Source organism: Scyliorhinus canicula, chromosome 12, assembly GCF_902713615.1.
Source record: "Scyliorhinus canicula chromosome 12, sScyCan1.1, whole genome shotgun sequence".
Classification (NCBI taxonomy): Eukaryota; Metazoa; Chordata; class Chondrichthyes; order Carcharhiniformes; family Scyliorhinidae; genus Scyliorhinus; species Scyliorhinus canicula.
The window spans coordinates 97,412,328-97,435,337 of NC_052157.1; the positions used below are offsets into that span (position 1 = coordinate 97,412,328).

The following is a 23,010-nucleotide window of genomic DNA, read 5'->3' on the forward strand; positions in this document are numbered from 1 at the left end:
AGGGGGTGGGGAGAGAAGGTGCAGCGAGGGGGTGGGGGAGAGAAGGTGCAACGAAGGGGGGGTTGGGGGAGAGAAGGTGCAACGAAGGGGGTGGGGGTGGGGGAGAGACGGTGCAACGAGGGTGGGGGGTGGGGGAGAGACGGTGCAGCGAGGGGGTGGGGTGGGGAAGAGACGGTGCAGCGAGGGGGTGGGGTGGGGAAGAGACGGTGCAGCGAGGGGGTGGGGTGGGGAAGTGACGGTGCAGCGAGGGGGTGGGGTGGGGAAGAGACGGTGCAGCGAGGGGGTGGGGTGGGGAAGAGACGGTGCAGCGAGGGGGTGGGTGGGGAAGAGACGGTGCAGCGAGGGGGTGGGGTGGGGAAGAGACGGTGCAGCGAGGGGGTGGGGTGGGGAAGAGACGGTTGCAGCGAGGGGGTGGGGTGGGGGAAGAGACGGTTGCAGCGAGGGGGGTGGGGTGGGGAAGAGACGGTGCAGCGAGGGGGTGGGGTGGGGAAGAGACGGTGCAGCGAGGGGGTGGGGTGGGGAAGAGACGCTTTGCAGCGAGGGGGTGGGGTGGGGAAGAGAGCGGTGCAGCGAGGGGGTGGGGTGGGGGAGAGACGGTGCAGCGAGGGGTTGGGGTGGGGAAGAGACGGTTGCCGCGAGGGGGTGGGGTGGGGAAGAGACTGTGCAGCGAGGGGGTGGGTGGGAAGAGACGGTGCAGCGAGGGGGTGGGGTGGGGAAGAGACCGGTGCAGCGAGGGGGTGGGGTGGGGAAGAGCGGTGCAGCGAGGGGGTGGGGTGGGGAAGAGACGGTGCAGCGAGGGGGGGGGGTGGGGAAGGAGACGGTGCAGCGAGGGGGTGGGGTGGGGAAGAGACGGTTTGCAGCGAGGGTGGTGGGTGGGGAAGAGAGTCGGTGCAGCGAGGGGGTGGGGTGGGGACGAGACGGTGCAGCGAGGGGGTGGGGTGGTGGAAGAGACGGTGCAGCGAGGGGGTGGGGTGGGGTAAGAGGACGTTGCAGGCGAGGGGGTGGGGGTGGGGAACGAGACGGTGCAGCGAGGGGGGTGGGGTGGGTGAAGAGACGGTGCAGCGGAGGGTGTGGGGTGGGAAGAGTACGGTGCAGGAAGGGGGTGGGGTGGGGAAGAGACGGTGCAGCGAGGGGGTGGGGTGGGGAAGAGACGGGTGCCTGCGATGGGGTGGGGTGGGGAAGAGAGGCGGTGCAGCGAGGGGGTGGGGTGGGGAAGAGACGGTGCAGCGAGGGGGTGGGGTTGGGGAAGAGACGGTGCACATGCGAGGGGTGGGGTGGGAGAAGACGTGCAGCGATTGGGAGGGGGTGGGGGGGGAAGAGACGGTGCAAGCGTGGGGGGTGTTGTGGGGAAGAGACGGTGCAGCGATGGTGGTGGGGTGTGGGAAGAGGACGGTGCAGCTGGGAGGGGGTGGGGTGGGGGAGAGACGGTGCAGCGAGGGGGGGTGGGGGAGAGACGGTGCAGCGAGGGGGGGGTGGGGGAGAGACGGTGCAGCGAGGGGGGGGTGGGGAAGAGACGGTGCAGCGAGGGGGGGGGGGGGGGGGAGAGACGGTGCAGCGAGGGGGGGTGGGGGAGAGACGGTGCAGCGGGGGGGGGGGGGGGTGGGGGAGAGACGGTGCAGCGAGGGGGGGGGTGGGGGAGAGACGGTGCAGCGAGGGGGGGGGGGGGGAGAGACGGTGCAGCGAGGGGGGGGTGGGGGAGAGACGGTGCAGCGAGAGGGGGTTGTGGTGGGGGAGAGACGGTGCAGCGAGAGGGGGTTGTGGTGGGGGAGAGACGGTGCAGCGAGGGGGGGGTGGGGGAGAGACGGTGCAGCGAGGGGGGGGGTGGGGGAGAGACAGCGTGGGGAGGGGCAGGGTGTAGTGGGAGGTGATGAAAGCTCTCGAGCCTCTGCCCTAATGTCATGTCCTCCTTTCAGGCTGTGCGTGTGACTGGACTGGGCGGGCTTTGTGTGTGACTGGACTGGGCGGGCTGTGTGTGTGACTGGACTGGGCGGGCTGTGTGTGTGACTGGACTGGGCGGGCTGTGTGTGTGACTGGACTGGGCGGGCTGTGTGTGTGACTGGCCTGGGCGGGCTGTGTGTGTGACTGGACTGGGCGGACTGTGTGTGTGACTGGACTGGGCGGGCTGTGTGTGTGACTGGACTGGGCGGGCTGTGTGTGTGACTGGCCTGGGCGGGCTGTGTGTGGGACTGGACTGGGCGGGCTGTGTGTGTGACTGGGCTGGGCAGGCTGTGTGTGTGACTGGACTGGGCGGGCTGTGTGTGGGACTGGATTGGGCTGGGCGGGCTGTGTATTGGACTGGGCGGGCTGTGTGTGGGACTGGGCGGGCTGTGTGTGTGATTGGACTGGGCGGGCTGTGTGGGACTGGATTGGGCTGGGCGGGCTGTGTGTGGGACTGGGCGGGCTGTGTGTGCGACTGGACTGGGCGGGTTGTGTGTGCGACTGGGCTGGGCGTGCTGGGTGTGTGACTGGGCTGGGTGGGCTGTGTGTGTGACTGGGCTGTGTGTGACCCCAGTCTGATGACCATGATTCATTTCCCTGCAGGTAATGCTTCATTACGGGTCCTCGGAGAGCTTACTGTCTTGCTGAAGACGGCCAGGTTGGAGGGAGCACGGGCTGCAGATGGAGACGGAGAGCAGCGCGGTGATCGAACACCAGTATATGTGTTCCGAGTGCGGGCAGCTCTACAACACACTGGAAGATGTGCTATTGCATCAGCAGACTCATGTCGGCCTCCATGTGTATGTGTGCCCCGAGATGGCCGAGTCGGAGATCAAGGAGCTGGAGCTGACACACAGCGTGTGCGAGACAGAAAACCACTTCCAGTGCGTGGACTGTGAGCAGCTTGTTGGCACAGCCGAGGAGCTGCTGCAGCATCAGGAACTGCATGCCCAGGATAGCTTAGTCTGTGGCAAACTGGACATCGGCAGCCTCAGCCTGCCTGAGGGCACTCATCATTACGCATGTTCAGAATGTACGCAGGTCAGTCCGAGGAGATCCTCTTCACTAAAACATTGGAATGGATGACAGGAGGCCAGAGAGAGAGTTTTTGGGTTGGTTCACTTGAAGGGGGCCAGGGATTAGGCACCTATTTGCTGTTGAGGGATGCGTTGTCCTCCAGGCATCAGAGACGGTTCTGGGGAGATATAATTGTTGTGCATCATGTAAGTGAGGGTAGTTGGTTGAGTAAAAGAGGGGATGGTGAGGAGGTGAGTGCGGCCTTGAAGTCTAGAGTTCTGATCTAGGAATTGTGGATCAGGGGGTGGGGGCAGTGTCCGAAAGGTGTTTAATTCTGGAGGCTGATTGGTTGTGTACCAGACTCCAATTCAGCACTTCCTCCATTGTTGGAGCGAAGTCATCAAGAGTTTTTTGAGATCTGCCCACAGTATCCCCACAGTGATATTACACTCAGGACAACACGGTGGGGATAGGTCTGTCATTGTAGAACACTGCAGTACAGTGCTGGTGGGGACAGGTCTGTCACTCTTGTGGCAGGGGGATGGGAACCAAATGAGGAGGTTAGTGGACAGTAAGGAGGTAGTTACTAAAGCCTGTAAGGAACTAGATCATGAAGTCAGCGTGACTAAGGGGAAGAGTAGGCAGGAAGCAGATGATGAACACAAAGAGACTTGTGGTCTGCATTTGTTTTAATGCAAGAAATGTAGTAGGTAAGGCAGATGAAGTTTAGTGTTTGGATTAGTACCTGGGGATATAATGTTATTGCTATTACTGAACAAAGAAAATTACAGCACAGGAACAGGCCCTTCGGCCCTCCCAGCCTGCGCCGATCCAGATCCTTTATCTAAACCTGTCCCCTTTTTTCCAAGGTCACTTCCCTCTGTTCCCCGCCCGTTCATATATCTGTCTAGATGCATCTTAAATGATGCTATGGTGCCCGCCTCTACCACCTCCGCTGGCAAAGCGTTCCAGGCACCCACCACCCTCTGCGTAAAAAAACATTCCACGCACATCTCCCGTAAACTTTCGCCTCTGCATCCTCTCTAAAGCATCCACATCCTTCTGGTAATGTGGCGACCAGAACTGCACGCAGTATTCCGTATGTGGCCTAACCAAAGGCCTATACAACTGTAACGTGACCTGCCGACTCTTAGAACATAGAATAGTACAGCACAGAACAGGCCCTTCGGCCCTCGATGTTGTGCCGAGCAATGATCACCCTACTCAAACCCACGTATCCACCCTATACCCGTAACCCAACAACCCCCCCTTAACCTTACTTTTTAGGACACTACGGGCAATTTAGCATGGCCAATCCACCTAACCCGCACATCTTTGGACTGTGGGAGGAAACCGGAGCACCCGGAGGAAACCCACGCACACACGGGGAGGACGTGCAGACTCCGCACAGACAGTGACCCAGCCGGGAATCGAACCTGGGACCCTGGAGCTGTGAAGCATTTATGCTAACCACCATGCTACCGTGCTGCCCTTGTACTCAATACCCCGTCCAATGAAGGCAAGCATGCTGTATGCCTTCTTGACCACTCTTATCAACCTGCATTGCCACCTTCAGGGTACGATGGACCTGAACACCCAGATCTCTCTGGACATCAATTTTCCCCAGGACTCTTCCATTGCCATATAGTCCGCTCTTGAATTAGATCTTCCAAAATGCATCACCTCGCATTTGCCTGTATTGAACTCCATCTGCCATTTCTTTGCCCAACTCTCCAATCTATCTATATTTTGCTGTATTCTCCGACAGTCCTCCTCGCTATCTGCAACTCCACCAATCTTAGTATCATCTGCAAACTTGCTAATCAGACCACCTATACCTTCGTCCAGATCATTTATGTATATCACAAACAACAGTGGTCCGAGCACGGATCCCTGTGGAACACCACTAGTCACCCGTCTCCATTTTAAGACACTCCCTTCCACCACTACTCTCTGTCTCCTGTCACCCAGCCAGTTCTTTATCCATCTACACCCTGAACCCCATACGACTTCACTTTTTCCATCAACCTGCTATGGGAAACTTTAACAAACGCCTTACTGAAGTCCATGTATATGACATCTACAGCCCTTCCCTCATCAATTAACTTTGTCATTTCCTCAAAGAATTCTATTAGGTTTGTAAGACATGACCTTCCATGCACAAAACCATGCTGCCCATCATTGATAACAAAGAACAAAGAAAATTACAGCACAGGAACAGGCCCTTCGGCCCTCCCAGCCTGCGCTGGGATCCTTTATCTAAACCTGTCTCCTATTTTCCCATGGTCTACTTCCCTCTGTTCCTGCCCGTTCATATACCCGTCTAGATGCCTCTTAAATAATGCTATCGTGCCCGCCTCTACCACCACCGCTGGTAAAACGTTCCAGGCACTCACCACCCTCTGCGTATAAAACTTTCCACGCACATCTCCCTTAAACTTTCCCCCTCTCACTTTGAAATCGTGACCCCTTGTAACTGACACCCCCACTCTTGGAAAAGTTTGTTGCTATCCACCCTGTCCATTCCTCTCATAATTTTGTAGACCTCAATCAGGTCCCCCCTCAACCTCCGTCTTTCCAATGAAAACAATCCTAATCTACTCAACCTTTCTTCATAGCTAGCCCCCTCCATACCAGGCAACATCCTGGTGAACCTCCTCTGCACCCTCTCCAAAGCATCCACATCCTTCTGGTAATGTGGCGACCAGAACTGCACGCAGTATTCCAAATGTGGCCTAACCAAAGTCCTATACAACTGTAACATGACCTGCCAACTCTTGTACTCTATTTTCTTCCAAATGTGAATAGATCCTATCCCTCAGTATCTTCTCCAACAGTTTGCCTACCACTGACGTCAAGTTTACAGGTCTATAATTCCCTGGATTATCCCTGCTACCCTTCTTAAACAAAGGGACAACATTAGCAATTTTCCAGTCCTCCGGGACCTCACCCGTTCTCAAGGATGCAGCAAAGATATTTGTTAACGCCCCAGCTATTTCGACCCTCGCTTCCCTCAGTAACCTGGGATAGATCCCATCCGGTCCTGGGGACTTGTCCACCTTAATGTCTTTTAGAATACCCAAAACGTCCCCCTTCCTTATGACGACTTGACCTAGAGTATTTAAACATCCATCCCTACCCTCAACATCCGTCATGTCCCTCTCCTTGGTGAATACCGATGCAAAGTCCTCATTAAGAATCTCACTTATTTCCTCTGACTCCACGCATAAATTCCCTCTTTTTTGTCTTTGTGTGGACCAACCCTTTCTCTAGTTACCCTCTTGCTCCTTGTATACGAATAAAAAGCTTTGGGATTTTCCTTAACCCTGTTAGCCAAGATATTTCATGACCCCCTTTAGCCCTCTTTGTTGCACGTTTGAGATTCGTCCTACTTTCCCGATATTCCTCCAAAGCTTCATCAGTTTTGAGTTGCCTCGATCTTATGTATGCTTCCTTTTTCATCTTAGCTAGTCTCACAATTCCACCCGTCATCCATTGTTCCCTAATCTTGCCATTTCTATCCCTCATTTTCACAGGAACATGTCTGTCCTGCACTCTAATCAACCTTTCCGTAAAAGACTCCCACATTTCAAATGTGGATTTACTCTTAAACAGCTGCTCCCAATCCACATTCCGTAGCTCCTGCTGAATTTTGTTATACTCGGCCTTTCCCCAATTTAGTACTCTTCCTTTAGGACCACTCTCGTCTTTGCCCATGAGTATTCTAAAACTTACGGAATTGTGATCGCTATTCCCAAAGTAATCACCGACTGAAACTTGAACCACCTGGCCGGGATCATTCCCCAATACCAGGTCCAGTATGGCCCCTTCCTGAGTTGGACTATTTACATACTGCTCTAAAAAAACTCTCCTGGATGCTCCTTACACACTCTACTCCATCTACGCCTCCAACGTAGGAAGTTTAAAATCTCCCATCACAACCACCCTATTGCTCCTACATTGTTCAATAATCTGTCTGCATATTTGTACCTCTACTTCATGCTCGCTTTTGGGAGGCCTGTAGTAAAGTCCCAACAATGTTACTGCACCCTTCCTATTTCTTAGCTCTTCCCATATTGCCTAAGTGCCCTCCTTAATCACAGCTGTGATATCATCTCTACTAGTAATGCAAATCCTCCACCCCTTCTCTGAAGCATCTATACCCTGGGATATTCAGTTGCCAGTCCTGCCCTTCCCTCAATCAAGTCTCAGTAATACCAATAACATCATATTCCCAGGTACTAATCCAAGCCCTAAATTCATCTGCCTTACCTGCTATACTTCTCGCATTAAAACAAATGCACCTCAGACCACCTATCCCTTTGCGATCATCATCTCTTCCCTGTCTACTCTTCCCCTTTGTCACATTGAGTTTATTATCCAGTACCTTACTGGCTTTAGTTGGTGCCTCTTTACTGACCTCTAACTTCCTAATCTGGTTCTCATCCCCCTGCCACATTAGTTTAAAACCTCCCCAACAGTGTTAGCAAAAGCACCCCCGACGACATTGGTTCCAGTCCTGCCCAGGTGTAGACCATCCGGTTTGTAATGGTCCCACCGCCCCCAGAATCGGTTCCAATGTCCCAAAAATCTGAACCCCTCCCTCCTGCACCATCTCTCAAGCCATGTATTCATTCTGACTATTCTTGAATTTCTACTCTGACTGTCTCGTGGCACTGGTAGCAATCCTGAGATTACTACCTTTGAGGTCCTACTTTTTAACTTATTTCCTAACTCCCTAAATTCTGATTGTAGGACCTCATCCCGTTTTTTACCTATATCATTGGTGCCTATATGCACCCCGACAACTGGCTGTTCACCCTCCCCCTTCAGTATGTCCTGCAGCCGATCGGAGACATCCCTGACCCGAGCACCCGGGAGGCAACATACCATTCGGGAGTCTCGTTTTCGACCACAGAAATGCCTGTCTACTCCCCTTACCATTGAATCCAGTCTTTTCCCGCCCTTCTGTGCAGCAGAGCCAGCCATGGTGCCATGAACCTGGCTACTACTGCCTTCCCCTGGTGAGTCATCTCCCCTAACAGTATCCAAAATGATATACCTGTTTTGGAAGGAGATGACCGCAGGGGACACCTGCACTGCCTTCCTGCTCTTTCTCTGCCTTTTGGTCACCCATTCCCTGTCTCACTCACCAATCTTAATCTGCGGTGTGACCAACTCACTGAACGTGTTATCCACGACCTCCTCAGCATCGCGGATGCTCCAAAGTGAGTCCATCCGCAGCTCCAGAGTCGTCATGCGGTCTAACAGGAGCTGCAGCTGGACACACTTCCCGCACATGAAGGGGTCAGGGGCATCGGCCGCGTCCCTGAACTGCCACATTGCGCATGAGGAGCATAACACGGGTCTGGGATCTCCTCCCATTTTTACCCTTTACCTTAACTGACTACAAATATAATATCAAATAATGAATAAGTGAAGGGAATAGTGAGACTTGGTTGAGGGAAGGGCATGATTGGCAACTAAATATCCCAGGATATCGATGCTTCAGGTGGGATAGAGAGGCAGGTAAAAGGGGTGGAGGAGTTGCATTACTGGTCAGAGAGGATATCACAGCTGTGTTGAAGGAGGGCACTATGGAGGACTCGAGCAGTGCGGCAATATGGGCAGAGCTCAGAAATAGGAAGGATGCGGTAACAATGTGGGGGCTGTGCTACAGACCTCCCAACAGCGAGCATGAGATAGAGGTACAAATATGTAAACATGGAAAGATGTAGGAGCAACAGGGTGGTGGTGATAGGAGATTTTAATTTTCCCAACATTGACTGGGATACACTTAATGTCAGAGGTCTAGATGGAGCAGAATTTGTAAGGAGCATCCAGGAGGATTTTCTAGAGCAGTATGTCAATAGTCTAACTCGGGAAGGGGCCATACTGGACTTGGTGTTGGGGAATGAGCCCGGTCAGGTGGTTGAAGTTTCAGTCGGGGATTACTTTGGGAATAGTGATCTCAATTCCGTAAGTTTTAGAATACTCATGGACAAAGACAAGAGTGGTCCTAAAGGAAGAGTGCTAAATTGAGGGAAGGCCAACTGTACCAAAATTTGGCAGGAGCTGGGGAATGTGGATTGGGAGCAGCTGTTTGAAGGTAAATCCACATTTGATATGTGGGAGGCTTTTAAAGAGAGGTTGATTAGAGTGCAGGACAGACATGTCCCTGTGAAAATGAGGGATAGAAATGGCAAGATTAGGGAACCATGGGTGACAGGTGCAATTGTGAGACTAACTAAGAGGAAAAAGGAAGCATACATAAGGTCTAGGCGACTGAAGACAGACAAAGCTTTGGAAGAATATCGGGGATGTAGGACCAATCTGAAACGAGGAATCAAGAGGGCTAAAAGGGGTCATGAAATATCTTTAGCAAACAGGGTTATGGAAAATCCCAAAGCCTTTTATTCGTATATAAGGAGCAAGAGGGTAACTAGAGAAAGGGTTGGCCCACTCGAGGACAAAAGAGGGAATTTATGCATGGAGTCAGAGAAAATGGGTGAGATTCTTTTTTTTTAAAATAATTTTTATTGAAATTTTTCGATACAAACATTTACCCCTACTACATTTTAAATTATAACACAACAAATCCCCCCTGGAAAATCCTCCCCACGCCCTCCCCCGCGCGCACACCCCCCACCCTCCACCCTCCCCCCCCCCCCCCCCCCCCCCCCCCCCCCCCCGCGCTACCAGTCTGGCAACCAAACCGTTTTTTTTCCCTTTCTGCCGATGGCCTCGGGCAGTCATTGCCCGCGACGCCCCGCTGCCGTACTCCCTTCATTGCTATCCCCCCTCCCTCCCTTCCCCCCCCCCCCCTTTCTCCCCGGGTTGCTGCTGTTTCTGCCTCCAGTTCCTATCTCTGATCCAGAAAGTCAAGGAAGGGCTGCCACCGCCGGAAGAACCCCTGTACCGACCCTCTCAGGGCGAATTTGATTCTTTCCAATTGGATGAAGCTTGCCATGTCGTTTAACCAGGTGTTAACACTCGGAGGCCTTGTGTCCCTCCACTGAATCAAGATCCTTCTCCGAGCTACCAAGGACGCAAAGGCCAATATTCCGGCCTCCCCTGCCTCCTGTACTCCTGGCTCCACCCCAACCCCAAAAATCGCTAGCCCCCACCCTGGTTTGACCCTGGTTCCCACCACTCTCGATACCGTCCCCGCCACCCCCTCCCAGAACTCTTCCAGTGCCGGGCACATCCAGAACATATGTACATGGTTCGCAGGGCTTCCCGAACACCTAACACACCTGTCCTCACCCCCGAAGAACCGACTCATCCTAGTCCCCGTCATATGGGCTCTGTGCAGCACCTTAAATTGGATGAGGCCCCACCTTGCGCACGACGACGACGAATTGACCCTCTCTAAGGCATCCGCCCATGTCCCATCTTCTATCTGCTCTCCCAGCTCCGCTTCCCACTTGTCTTTCAGCTCCTCTATCGATACCTCCTCCACCTCCTGCATTATTTTGTAGATGTCCGAGACCTTCCCTTCTCCGACCCAGACCCCTGACAGCACCCTATCACTCACCCCTCTATCGGGAAGCAAGGGAAATCCTTCCACCTGTCGTCTGGCAAATGCCTTCACCTGCAGGTATCTAAACGTGTTCCCCGGGGGGAGCTCAAATTTCTCCTCCAGCTCTCCCAGGCTCGCAAACCTCCCCTCTATGAACATGTCCCTCAGTTGCCTGATGCCCGCCCTGTGCCAGCTCTGGAATCCCCCGCCAGTGTTCCCCGGGACAAATCTGTGGTTCCCTCTCAGTGGCGCCGCCATCAGACCCCCCACTTCCCCCCTGTGTCGCCTCCACTGCCCCCAGATTTTAAGGGTGGCCGCCACTACCGGACTCGTGGTATACCTTGTGGGGGGGAGCGGCCATGGTGCCGTTACTAGCGCCCCCAGGCTTGTATTGCCGCAGGACGCCCTCTCCATACGTTTCCAAGCTGCCCCCTCCCCCTCCACCACCCACTTGCGCACCATCGATGCGTTCGCCGCCCAGTAGTATCCGGAAAGATTGGGTAGCGCTAATCCTCCACTGTCCCTACTCCGTTCCAAGAAAATCCTTCTCACTCTAGGGGTGCCATGTGCCCACACATAGCCCATAATGCTGCTAGTTACCTTCTTGAAGAAGGCCCTGGGGAGAAAGATGGGCAAGCACTGGAACAGAAACAAGAACCTCGGGAGGACCGTCATTTTGACTGACTGCACCCTCCCTGCTAGCGACAGCGGTACCATGTCCCACCTCTTGAACTCCTCCTCCATCTGCTCCACCAGCCTTGAAAAGTTCAGCTTGTGGAGGGTCCCCCAGTTCCTTGCCACCTGCACCCCCAAGTACCTGAAGCTCTTTACTGCTCTCTTAAAGGGGAGCCGCCCAATTCCCTCCCCCTGATCTCCCGGGTGTATCACAAAGACCTCACTTTTACCCACATTTAATTTATATCCCGAAAAGTCCCCAAACTCCGCTAGTATTTCCATTACCTCCGGCATTCCCCCTTCCGGGTCCGCCACATATAACAACAAATCATCCGCATAGAGTGATACCCGATGTTCCTCCCCTCCCCTTGTCAGTCCTCTCCACCCCCCTGAACCCCTCAGTGCCATCGCCAACGGTTCGATCGCTAATGCAAATAGTAAGGGGGATAGGGGGCATCCCTGCCTGGTACCTCGATGGAGCCCAAAATACTCTGACCTCCTCCCGTTTGTAACCACACTCGCCATCGGGGCCGAATACAGCAGCCTCACCCACTTGATAAATCCCTCCCCAAACCCAAACCGTTCCAGCGTCTCCCACAGGTATTCCCACTCCACCCTATCGAATGCCTTCTCCGCATCCAGTGCTACCACTATCTCAGCCTCCCCCTCCACTGCTGGCATCATAATCACATTCAACAGTCTCCCGGACATTTGTGTTAAGTTGTCGTCCCTTTACGAACCCCGTCTGGTCCTCATGGATTACCCCTGGCACACAATCCTCTATTCTGGTTGCCAGGACCTTTGCCAACAGTTTGGCATCTACATTCAAGAGGGAGATAGGCCTGTAGGACCCGCACTGTACAGGGTCTTTGTCCCGCTTCAGGATCAAGGAGATCAGGGCCTGTGACATTGTCGGGGGCAGAACCCCCCCCCTCTCGCGCCTCATTGAAGGCTCGCACCAGCACTGGACCCACCAAGTCCACATACTTCTTATAAAATTCCACCGGGAACCCATCCGGCCCCGGCGCCTTCCCCGCCTGCATCTGGCCTATCCCTTTAACTAACTCCTGCAGCTCTATCGGCGCCCCCAGCCCCTCCACCCGTTCCTCCTGGACCTTTGGGAACCTCAATCTATCGAGGAAGTTCTCCATTCCCCCCCTCCTCCTGGGCGGCTCAGACCGGTACAATTCCCTGTAGAAATCCCTGAAGACCCCGTTCACCTCTTGCCCCTTCTGCACTACGTTCCCTCCCTTCTCTCTCACTCCCCCAATCTCTCTGGCTGCATCTCGCTTGCGCAGCTGGTGTGCTAGCATCCTGCTCGCCTTTTCCCCGTACTCATAGACCGCGCCCTGTGCCCTTCTCCATTGCGTCTCCGCCTTCCTAGTGGTCAGTAGGTCAAACTGGGCCTGTAGACTGCGCCGCTCCCTCAACAGCCCCTCCTCTGGTGTCTCCGCATATCTCCTGTCCACTTCTATAAGTTCCCCCACCAGTCTCTCCCTCTCCTGCCTCTCCTTCCTTTCTCTGTGTGCCCTTATGGAGATCAGCTCTCCTCTGATCACTGCTTTCAGGGCCTCCCAGACTACCCCCACCTTCACCTCGCCCGTGTCGTTCGTGCCCAGATATCTCTCAATGCCCTTCCGGACCCTTCCGCACACCTCATCGTCCGCCAGCAGCCCCACATCCAGGCGCCACAACGGGCGCTGGTCCCGTGCTTCCCCCAGTTCTACTTCTACCCAGTGTGGTGCATGGTCCGAAATCGCAATGGCCGAGTACTCCGTGTCCTGCACTCTCGAAATCAGCCCCCTGCTCAGTACAAAAAAGTCTATTCTGGAGTACACCCTGTGGACGTGGGAGAAAAAAGAATACTCCCTCGCCCTTGGCCTGCCAAATCTCCAAGGGTCTACCCCCCCCATCTGCTCCATGAACCCCCTTAGCACCTCTGCCGCTGCCGGCCTCCTATTCGTCCTGGAACTCGATCTGTCCAGCCCAGGGTCGAGCACTGTATTGAAGTCCCCCCCCATGATCAGGCCCCCTGCCTCCAGACCCGGAATGAGGCCCAACAGGCGCCTCATAAAACCCGCGTCATCCCAATTCGGGGCATACACATTCACCAGCACCACATTCTCTCCCTGCAGCCTACCCTTCACCATCACGTACCTACCCTCCTTATCTGCTACCACCTGCGCCGCCACAAACGACACCCTCTTTCACACCAAAATCGCCACCCCCCGGTTCTTTGCGTCCAAGCCTGAGTGGAACACCTGTCCCACCCACCCCCTTCTCAGGCGTACCTGGTCTACTACTCTCAAGTGAGTCTCCTGCAACATTGCCACATCCGCCTGCAGTCCCTTTAGGTGTGAAAAAACCCTTGATCTCTTGACCGGCCCATTCAGCCCCCTCACGTTCCAAGTAATCAACCGGGTCGCAGAGCGACCCGTCCCTTTCCCCTGTCTATTAGCCATGTCCTGTCCCCTGTTCGCCCCGGGTCGACCCTCCCCTTCTGACCCGTTCCCCATGGCGATGGCCCCCCCCTCTCTCCTCCCGTTCTTCCCTTCCCGTCCTCGGCCTTTCCAGCAGCAACCCAGTATCCCCCCCCCCCCCCCCCCCCCCCCCCCCCCCCCCCCCCCCCCCCCTGGCTAGGACCCCTCCTAGCCGCGGTGTATCCACCATCGTACTCCCGAGAGTCAGCTGGTTTTCGCTGACCCGGCTGCCCCTGCCACACTCCGACTCCTCCCGATGTGGGGGGGGGGGAGGGGCCCCCCCCCCCCCCCCCCCTCCCCCCCCCCCCTTGCCATCCCTCTCTGACCCCGCTTCAGCGCGGGAAAAGCCGCCATTGCTGGCCACACCCCACTCTTCTCTCCTCCCCCTTCCTCCGTCCCGCGCGCGGGAAACAGGGGAAAGCCCGCGCTTTCGCCCGGCCACACCCTACCCCGCCATCTTCAATTCCACCCCCGTCCCCATCCAAGCCCATTAAAAAAAGCCCCCTTAAAACGAGAGGAAGAAAAAAGAGAAAAAGAAAACACGCATAACCAACTTGCACCCCCCCCGTCCCGCCTCCCCAACTTAACAATATAACAATATAACAATATAAATAACAAATCTCAAATAAATACATAAATACATCACTATGCCTGCATAACTAAATAACTACCCAATAATAACGTATTTAACCATCACCCTCCATCGAACAGAACAGTAACCATAACCCTTAAAGAACAGATCAAAAAACAGTAAAAAAAAAAACCCCCCCTACAACGACAATAATTAAGGGAAGTTGGCAACGGGAAGAGACACACAAAAAGGAACAAAGAAACCCCCCATAACACAAGTTTCAAAGAAACCAAACGATCCATCAACTTTAACCAAGTTCCGACCTGGCCTAAGAAAGACATGGGCCACTTGATCAGTCAAGGGTACTCGGGCGGCCTCGACCGCCGGCGTTCCCAAGTTCTAGTTCAGGTCCAGCTTTTCCTCCCGAACAAAAGTCCATGCCTCCTCTGGGGTCTCAAAGTAATGGTGCTGGTCCTTGTAGGTGACCCACAAGCGCGCTGGCTGCAGCATTCCGAACTTGATCCTATTTGCGTGCAGCACCGCCTTCGTCCGGTTAAACCGGGCCCGCCGCTTTGCCACCTCCGCACTCCAGTCCTGATATATCCGCACCGTCGAATTCTCCCATTTGCTGCTTTTCTCCCTCTTGGCCCACCTCAGCACTTTCTCCCGATCACAGAAACGCTGGAATCGCACCAGCACCGCCCTCGGGGGCTCGTTCGCCCTAGGCCGCCTAGCCATGACCCGATATGCTTCTTCCAGCTCCAGGGGCGATGGACCGGCCCCCTCTCCCATCAGGGAGCTCAGCATCTCCGCTACATATTTCGGGAGATCAGGCCCCTCCAGGCCTTCTGCTAGGCCCAGGATCCTCAAGTTCTTCCGCCTCATTCGAGTGTCCAGCTCCTCAAAGCGGCTCTGCCATTTCAGGTGGAGTGCCTCGTGCACCTCCACCTTTCCCACGAGGACCGTGGCCTCCTCCTCCCTTGCAGTCATCTCCTGCTGCAGCTCTCTTATCGACGCCTCTTGGGTCGCCTGGGCCCCCATCAGCCTTGTGGTCGTCGCGTTCATACACTCTAAGAGTTCCACTTTCAGCTCCGTAAAACACCGGAGGAGAGCGGCCTGCTGCTCCTCCGCCCATTTTCTCCAATCTTCTAGTGCGCCACCGGCCGCCATTTTGGTCCTCTTCCCCCGCTTTTTTCGGGGAGCTGCTGCCGCTTTTTTTGTCGCCCCACTCCGAGTACCGACCATAAAGTTAGTCTCACTCTCCTCAGGGAGCCTTCCCCCACCGGGATTCGTCTTTACAGTACCGTCGGGGCCCTCCAATCGGCCCTTAAACACCTTTGTCGCAGGAGCTGCCAAATGTGCGACTTAGCTGGTCATAGCCGCAACCGGAAGTCTGGGTGAGATTCTTAACGAGTACTTTGGATCGGTATTGACCGAGGAGAGGGATATGACGGATGTTGAGGTTAGGGATAGATGTTTGATTACTCTAGATCAAGTTGGCATAAGGAGGGCGGATATGTTGGGTATTCTAAAAGGCATTAAGGTGGACAAGTCCCCAGGTCCGGATGGGATCTATCCCAGGTTATTGAGGGAAGTGAGAGAGGAAATAGCTGGGGCCTTAACAGATATCTTTGCAGTATTCTTGAGCGTGGGTGAGATACCGGAGGACTGGAGAATTGCTAATGTCCCCTTGTTTAAGAAGGGTAGCAGGGATAATCCAGGTAATTATAGACCAGTGAACCTGACATCAGTGGTAGGGAAGCTGCTGGAGAAGATACTGAGGGATAGGATCTATTCCCATTTGGATGAGATTGGGCTTATCAGTGATAGGCAACATGGTTTTGTGCAGGGAAGGTCATGTCTTACAAACCTAATAGAATTCTTTTGAGGAAGTGATAAAGTTGATTGATGAGGGAAGGGCTGTAGAAGTTATATACATGGACTTCAGTAAGGCGTTTGATAAGGTTCCCCATGGTAGGCTGATGGAGAAAGTGAAGTCTCATGGCGTCCAGGGTGTCCTAGCTAGATGGATAAAGAACCGGCTGGGCAACAGGAGACAGAGAGTAGTGGTGGAAGGGAGTTTCTCAAAATGGAGAACTGTGACCAGTGGTGTTCCACAGGGATCCGTGCTTGGACCACTGTTGTTTTTGATATACATAAATGATCTGGAGGAAGGTATAGGTGGTCTGATTAGCAAGTTTGCAGATGACACTAAGATTGGTGGCGTAGCAGATAGTGAAGGGGACTGTCAGAGAATACAGCAGAATATAGATAGATTGGAGAGTTGGGCAGAGAAATGGCAGATGGAGTTCAATCCAGGCAAATGCGAGGTGATGCATTTTGGAAGATCCAATTCAAGAGCGAACTATACGGTAAATGAACTATACAGTACTGGTGGGACAGGTCTGTAACTATATAATTCTGGGGTACAGTACTGGTGGAGACAAGTCTGTCACTGTAACACTGGGGTACAATAGTGGTGGGGAAGGTCTGTCACTAATATGCTGGTGTACAGTACTGGTGGGGACAGGTCTGTCACTATAACACTGGGGTGCAGCACTGGTGGGGACAGGTCTGTCACTAGAATGCTGGGCTACAGTACTGGTGGGGCCAGGTCTCTCGCCATAACACTGGGGCACAGTACTGGTTGGTACAGGTCTGTCACTGTATAACGCTTGGGTACAGTACTGGTGGGGACTGGTCTGTCACTATAACATTGAAGTACAGGACTGCTGGGGACAGGTCTGTCACTGTATAATGCTGGGGTACAGGACTGTTGGGGACAGGTCTGTCACTACATAACACTGGGGTACAGTACTGGTGGGGACAGGTCTGTAAATAACACTGGGGTACAGTACTGGTGGGGACAGGTCTGTCACTATAACCCTGGGGTACAGTAGTGGTGGGGACAGGTCTGTCACTAACACTGGGGTACAGTACTGGTGGGGACAGGTCTGTCACTAACAGTGGGGTACAGTGCTGGTGGGGCAGGGCTGATACTGTATAGGAAAGGGCAGGTAGAGATATCATTGTTGTGTTGTATTCTCTGACTCACCACTAGGGGCCTCACTTGTATGTAAGTGAATGTTGTGTCAGCTGACCTCAGACTGGCTGGAGGAAACTGAAGATGAAGTTCCTTGTGCATGATCTTACTGCTTATCGTCTGTTGTTTTGTATATTGTTTACCCACAGCTAATGTTAATAAATTGCTTATACCTTTAGCTGCAAGTGTTCTTGTGATATAGATCAGACCAACCAATAAGAAACATACAACTGGGATACAGTACTAGTGGGGACAGATCTGTCACTGTATAACACTGGGGTACAGTAGTGGATTGGGCCAGTCTGATACTGTATAACACTGGGGTACAGTAGTGGATTGGGCAGGTTTGTTACTGTATAACACTGGGGTACAGTAGTGCATTGGGCCGGTCTGATACTGTATAACACTGGGGTACAGTAGTGGATTGGGCAGGTCTGTCACTGTATAACACTGGGGTACAGTAGTGGATTGGGCCGGTCTCCTCATGTATAACACGGTACAGTAGTGGATTGGGCAGGTCTGTCACTGTATGACACTGGGGTACAGTAGTGGATTGGGCCGGTCTGTCACTGTATAACACTGGGGTACAGTAGTGGATTGGGCAGGTCTGTCACTGTATAACACAGGTACAGTAGTGGATTGGGCCGGTCTGTCACTGTATAACGGTACAGTAGTGGATTGGGCAAGTCTGTCACTGTATAACATGTGTACAGTAGTGGATCGGGCAGGTCTGTCACTGTATAACACTGGGGTACAGTAGTGGATTGGGCCGGTCTGTTACTGTATAACACGGGTACAGTAGTGGATTGGGCAGGTCAGTTACTGTATAACACTGGGGTACAGTAGTGGATTGGGCTGATCTGCTACTGTATAACACGGTACAGTAGTGGATTGGGCAGGTCTGTCACTGTATAACACTGGGGTACAGTAGTGGATTGGGCAGGTCTGTCACTGTATAACACTGGGGTACAGTAGTGGATTGGGCAGGTCTGTCACTGTATAACACAGGTACAGTAGTGGATTGGGCCGGTCTGTCACTGTATAACACGGTACAGTAGTGGATTGGGCAAGTCTGTCACTGTATAACATGTGTACAGTAGTGGATCGGGCAGGTCTGTCACTGTATAACACTGGGGTACAGTAGTGGATTGGGCCGGTCTGTTACTGTATAACACGGGTACAGTAGTGGATTGGGCAAGTCTGTTACTGTATAACACTGGGGTACAGTAGTGGATTGGGCCGGTCTGTCACTGTATAACACGGTACAGTAGTGGATTGGGCAAGTCTGTCACTGTATAACATGTGTACAGTAGTGGATCGGGCAGGTCTGTCACTGTATAACACTGGGGTACAGTAGTGGATTGGGCAGGTCTGTCACTGTATAACACGGGTACAGTAGTGGATTGGGCAGGTCTGTCACTGTATAACACTGGGGTACAGTAGTGGATTGGGCAAGTCTGTTACTGTATAACACGGGTACAGTAGTGGATTGGGCAGGTCTGTCACTGTATAACACGGTACAGTAGTGGAGTGGGCAGGTCTGTCACTGTATAACACTGCGGTGCAGGACTGGTGGGGATCGGACTGTCACTATAACATGGGTACAGAAGTGAATCGGACAGGTCTGTTATTGTATATCACTGGGGTACAGTAGTGAATCGGACTGGTCTGACTGGAAAACACTGGGGTACAGTACTGGTGGGGACAGGTCTGTTACTGTATAACACTAGGGTACAGTAATGGTGGGCACTGGTTTGGCACTGTAACACTGGGGCGCAGTAGTGGATTGGTCAGATCTGTTAGTGTATAACACTGGTACAGTAGTGGATATGGCAGGTCTGTTACTGTTAAACACTGGTACAGTAGTGGATTGGGCAGGTCTGTCACTGTATAACACGGGTACAGTAGTGGAGTGGGCAGGTCTGTCACTGTATAACACTGCGGTGCAGGACTGGTGGGGATCGGACTGTCACTATAACATGGGTACAGAAGTGAATCGGACAGGTCTGTTATTGTATATCACTGGGGTACAGTAGTGAATCGGACTGGTCTGACTGGAAAACACTGGGGTACAGTACTGGTGGGGACAGGTCTGTTACTGTATAACACTAGGGTACAGTAATGGTGGGCACTGGTTTGGCACTGTAACACTGGGGCGCAGTAGTGGATTGGTCAGATCTGTTAGTGTATAACACTGGTACAGTAGTGGATATGGCAGGTCTGTTACTGTTAAACACTGGTACAGTAGTGGATTGGGCAGGTCTGTCACTGTATAACACGGGTACAGTAGTGGATTGGGCAGGTCTGTCACTGTATAACACTGGGGTACAGTAGTGGATTGGGCAAGTCTGTTACTGTATAACACGGTACAGTAGTGGAGTGGGCAGGTCTGTCACTGTATAACACTGCGGTGCAGGACTGGTGGGGATCGGACTGTCACTATAACATGGGTACAGAAGTGAATCGGACAGGTCTGTTATTGTATATCACTGGGGTACAGTAGTGAATCGGACTGGTCTGACTGGAAAACACTGGGGTACAGTACTGGTGGGGACAGGTCTGTTACTGTATAACACTAGGGTACAGTAATGGTGGGCACTGGTTTGGCACTGTAACACTGGGGCGCAGTAGTGGATTGGTCAGATCTGTTAGTGTATAACACTGGTACAGTAGTGGATATGGCAGGTCTGTTACTGTATAACGGTTGCAGTAGTGGATTGGGCAGGTCTATCAGTGCATAAGAGTTACAGTACTGGTGGGGGCAGGTCTGTTACTGTATAACACTGGGGTACAGTACTGGTGGGGGCAGGTCTGTTACTGTGTACACTGGGGTACAGTAGTAGATCGGGCAGGTCTGTTACTGTATACACTGGGGTACAGTAGTAGATCGGGCAGGTCTGTTACTGTATAACACGGTACAGTAGTGGATCGGGCAGGTCTGTCACTGTATACTGGGGTACAGTAGTGGATTGGGCAGGTCTGTTACTGTATAACACTGGGGTACAGTAGTGGATTGGGCAGGTCTGTTACTGTATAACACTGGGGTACAGTAGTGGATTGGGCAGGTTTGTTACTGTATAACACGGGTACAGTAGTGGATTGGGCAAGTCTGTTACTGTATAACACTGGGGTACAGTAGTGGATTGGGCAGGTCTGTCACTAACACTAGGGTAGAGTACTGTATAACACCGTACAATAGTGGATCGGGCAGGTCTGTCACTGTATAACACTGGGGTACAGTAGTGGATTGGGCAAGTCTGTTACTGTATAACACGGGTACAGTAGTGGATTGGGCAAGTCTGTTACTGTATAACACGGTACAGTAGTGGATTGGGCAGGTCTGTCACTGTATAACACTGGGGTACAGTAGTGGATTGGGCCGGTCTGTCACTGTATAACACGGTACAATAGTGGATTGGGCAGGTTTGTTACTGTATAACACTGGGGTACAGTAGTGGATTGGGCCGGTCTGTTACTATATAACACTGGGGTACAGTAGTGGATTGGGCAGGTCTGTCACTGTATAACACTGGGGTACAGTAGTGGATTGGGCAAGTCTGTTACTGTATAACACGGGTACAGTAGTGGATTGGGCAGGTCTGTCACTGTATAACACTGGGGTACAGTAGTGGATTGGGCCGGTCTGTCACTGTATAACATGGTACAGTAGTGGATTTGGCAAGTCTGTCACTCTATAATACTGGGGTACAGTAGTGGATTGGGCAAGTCTGTCACTGTATAACATGGGTACAGTAGTGGATTGGGCAGGTCTGTTACTGTATAACACTGGGGTACAGTAGTGGATTGGGCAGGTCTGTCACTGTATAACACTGGGGTACAGTAGTGGATTGGGCCGGTCTTTTACTGTATAACACGGTACAGTAGTGGATTGGGCAGGTCTGTCACTGTATAACACTGGGGTACAGTAGTGGATTGGGCAGGTCTGTCACTGTATAACACGGTACAGTAGTGGATTGGGCAAGTCTGTCACTGTATAACGTGTACAGTAGTGGATCGGGCAGGTCTGTCACTGTATAACACTGGGGTACAGTAGTGGATTGGGCAGATCTGTTACTGTATAACACGGTACAGTAGTGGATTGGGCAGGTCTGTCACTGTATAACACTGGGGTACAGTAGTGGATTGGGCAGGTCTGTCACTGTATAACACTGCGGTGCAGGACTGGTGGGGATCGGACTGTCACTATAACATGGGTACAGAAGTCAATCGGACAGGTCTGTTGTTGTATAACACTGGGGTACAGTAGTGAATCGGACTGGTCTGACTGGAAAACACTGGGGTACAGTACTGGTGGGGACAGGTCTGTTACTGTATAACACTAGGGTACAGTAATGGTGGGCACTGGTTTGGCACTGTAACACTGGGGCGCAGTAGTGGATTGGTCAGATCTGTTAGTGTATAACACTGGTACAGTAGTGGATATGGCAGGTCTGTTACTGTTAAACACTGGTACAGTAGTGGATATGGCAGGTCTGTTACTGCATAACACGGTTGCAGTAGTGGATTAGGCAGGTCTATCAGTGCATAAGAGTTACAGTACTGGTGGGGGCAGGTCTGTTACTGTGTAACACGGGTACAGTAGTGGATCGGGCAGGTCTGTCACTGTATAACACGGTACAGTAGTGGATCGGGCAGGTCTGTCACTGTACACTGGGGTACAGTAGTGGATTGGGCAGGTCTGTTACTTTATAACACTGGGGTACAGTAGTGGATTGGGCAGGTTTGTTACTGTATAACACGGGTACAGTAGTGGATTGGGCAAGTCTGTTACTGTATAACACTGGGGTACAGTAGTAGATCGGGCAGGTCTGTTACTGTATAACACGGTACAGTAGTGGATCGGGCAGGTCTGTCACTGTACACTGGGGTACAGTAGTGGATTGGGCAGGTCTGTTACTTTATAACACTGGGGTACAGTAGTGGATTGGGCAGGTTTGTTACTGTATAACACGGGTACAGTAGTGGATTGGGCAAGTCTGTTACTGTATAACACTGGGGTACAGTAGTGGATTGGGCAGGTCTATCACTAACACTAGTGTAGAGTACTGTATAACACTGGGGTACAATAGTGGATCGGGCAGGTCTGTCACTGTATAACACTGGGGTACAGTAGTGGATTGGGCAAGTCTGTTACTGTATAACACGGGTCTGTAGTGGATTGGGCAGGTCTGTCACTGTATAACACTGGGGTACAGTAGTGGATTGGGCAGGTCTGTCACTAACACTAGGGTAGAGTACTGTATGGATTGGGCAAGTCTGTTACTGTATAACACGGTACAGTAGTGGATTGGGCAGGTCTGTCACTGTATAACACTGGGGTACAGTAGTGGATTGGGCAAGTCTGTTACTGTATAACACTGGGGTACAGTAGTGGATTGGGCAAGTCTGTTACTGTATAACACGGGTACAGTAGTAGAATGGGACAAGTCTGTTACTGTATAACACTGGGGTACAGTAGTGGATTGGGCAAGTCTGTTACTGTATAACACTGGGGTACAGTAGTGGATTGGGCAAGTCTGTTACTGCATAACACTGGGGTACAGTAGTGGATTGGGAAAGTCTGTTACTGTATAATATGGGTACAGTAGTGGATTGGGCAAGTCTGTTACTGTATAACACGGGTACAGTAGTGGATTGGGCAAGTCTCTTACTGTATAACACTGGGGTACAGTAGTGGATTGGGCAAGTCTGTCACTGTATAACACGGTACAGTAGTGGATTGGGCAAGTCTGTTACTGTATAA

The 23,010-nt window shown here is 52.7% G+C and overlaps 1 protein-coding gene across 1 annotated transcript in view; it reads left to right on the forward strand.

Moving 5' to 3' along the window:
* Positions 1–2,431: 2,431 nt before the first annotated feature.
* Positions 2,432–23,010, forward strand: part of LOC119974548 (zinc finger protein 574-like) — a 45,653-nt gene continuing 25,074 nt past the window's right edge. The window contains exon 1 of the mRNA XM_038813528.1: positions 2,432–2,979. Coding sequence (XP_038669456.1) covers positions 2,620–2,979 — 360 coding nt within the window. The 5' untranslated portion in view covers positions 2,432–2,619. The remainder of the gene's footprint in view (positions 2,980–23,010) is intronic.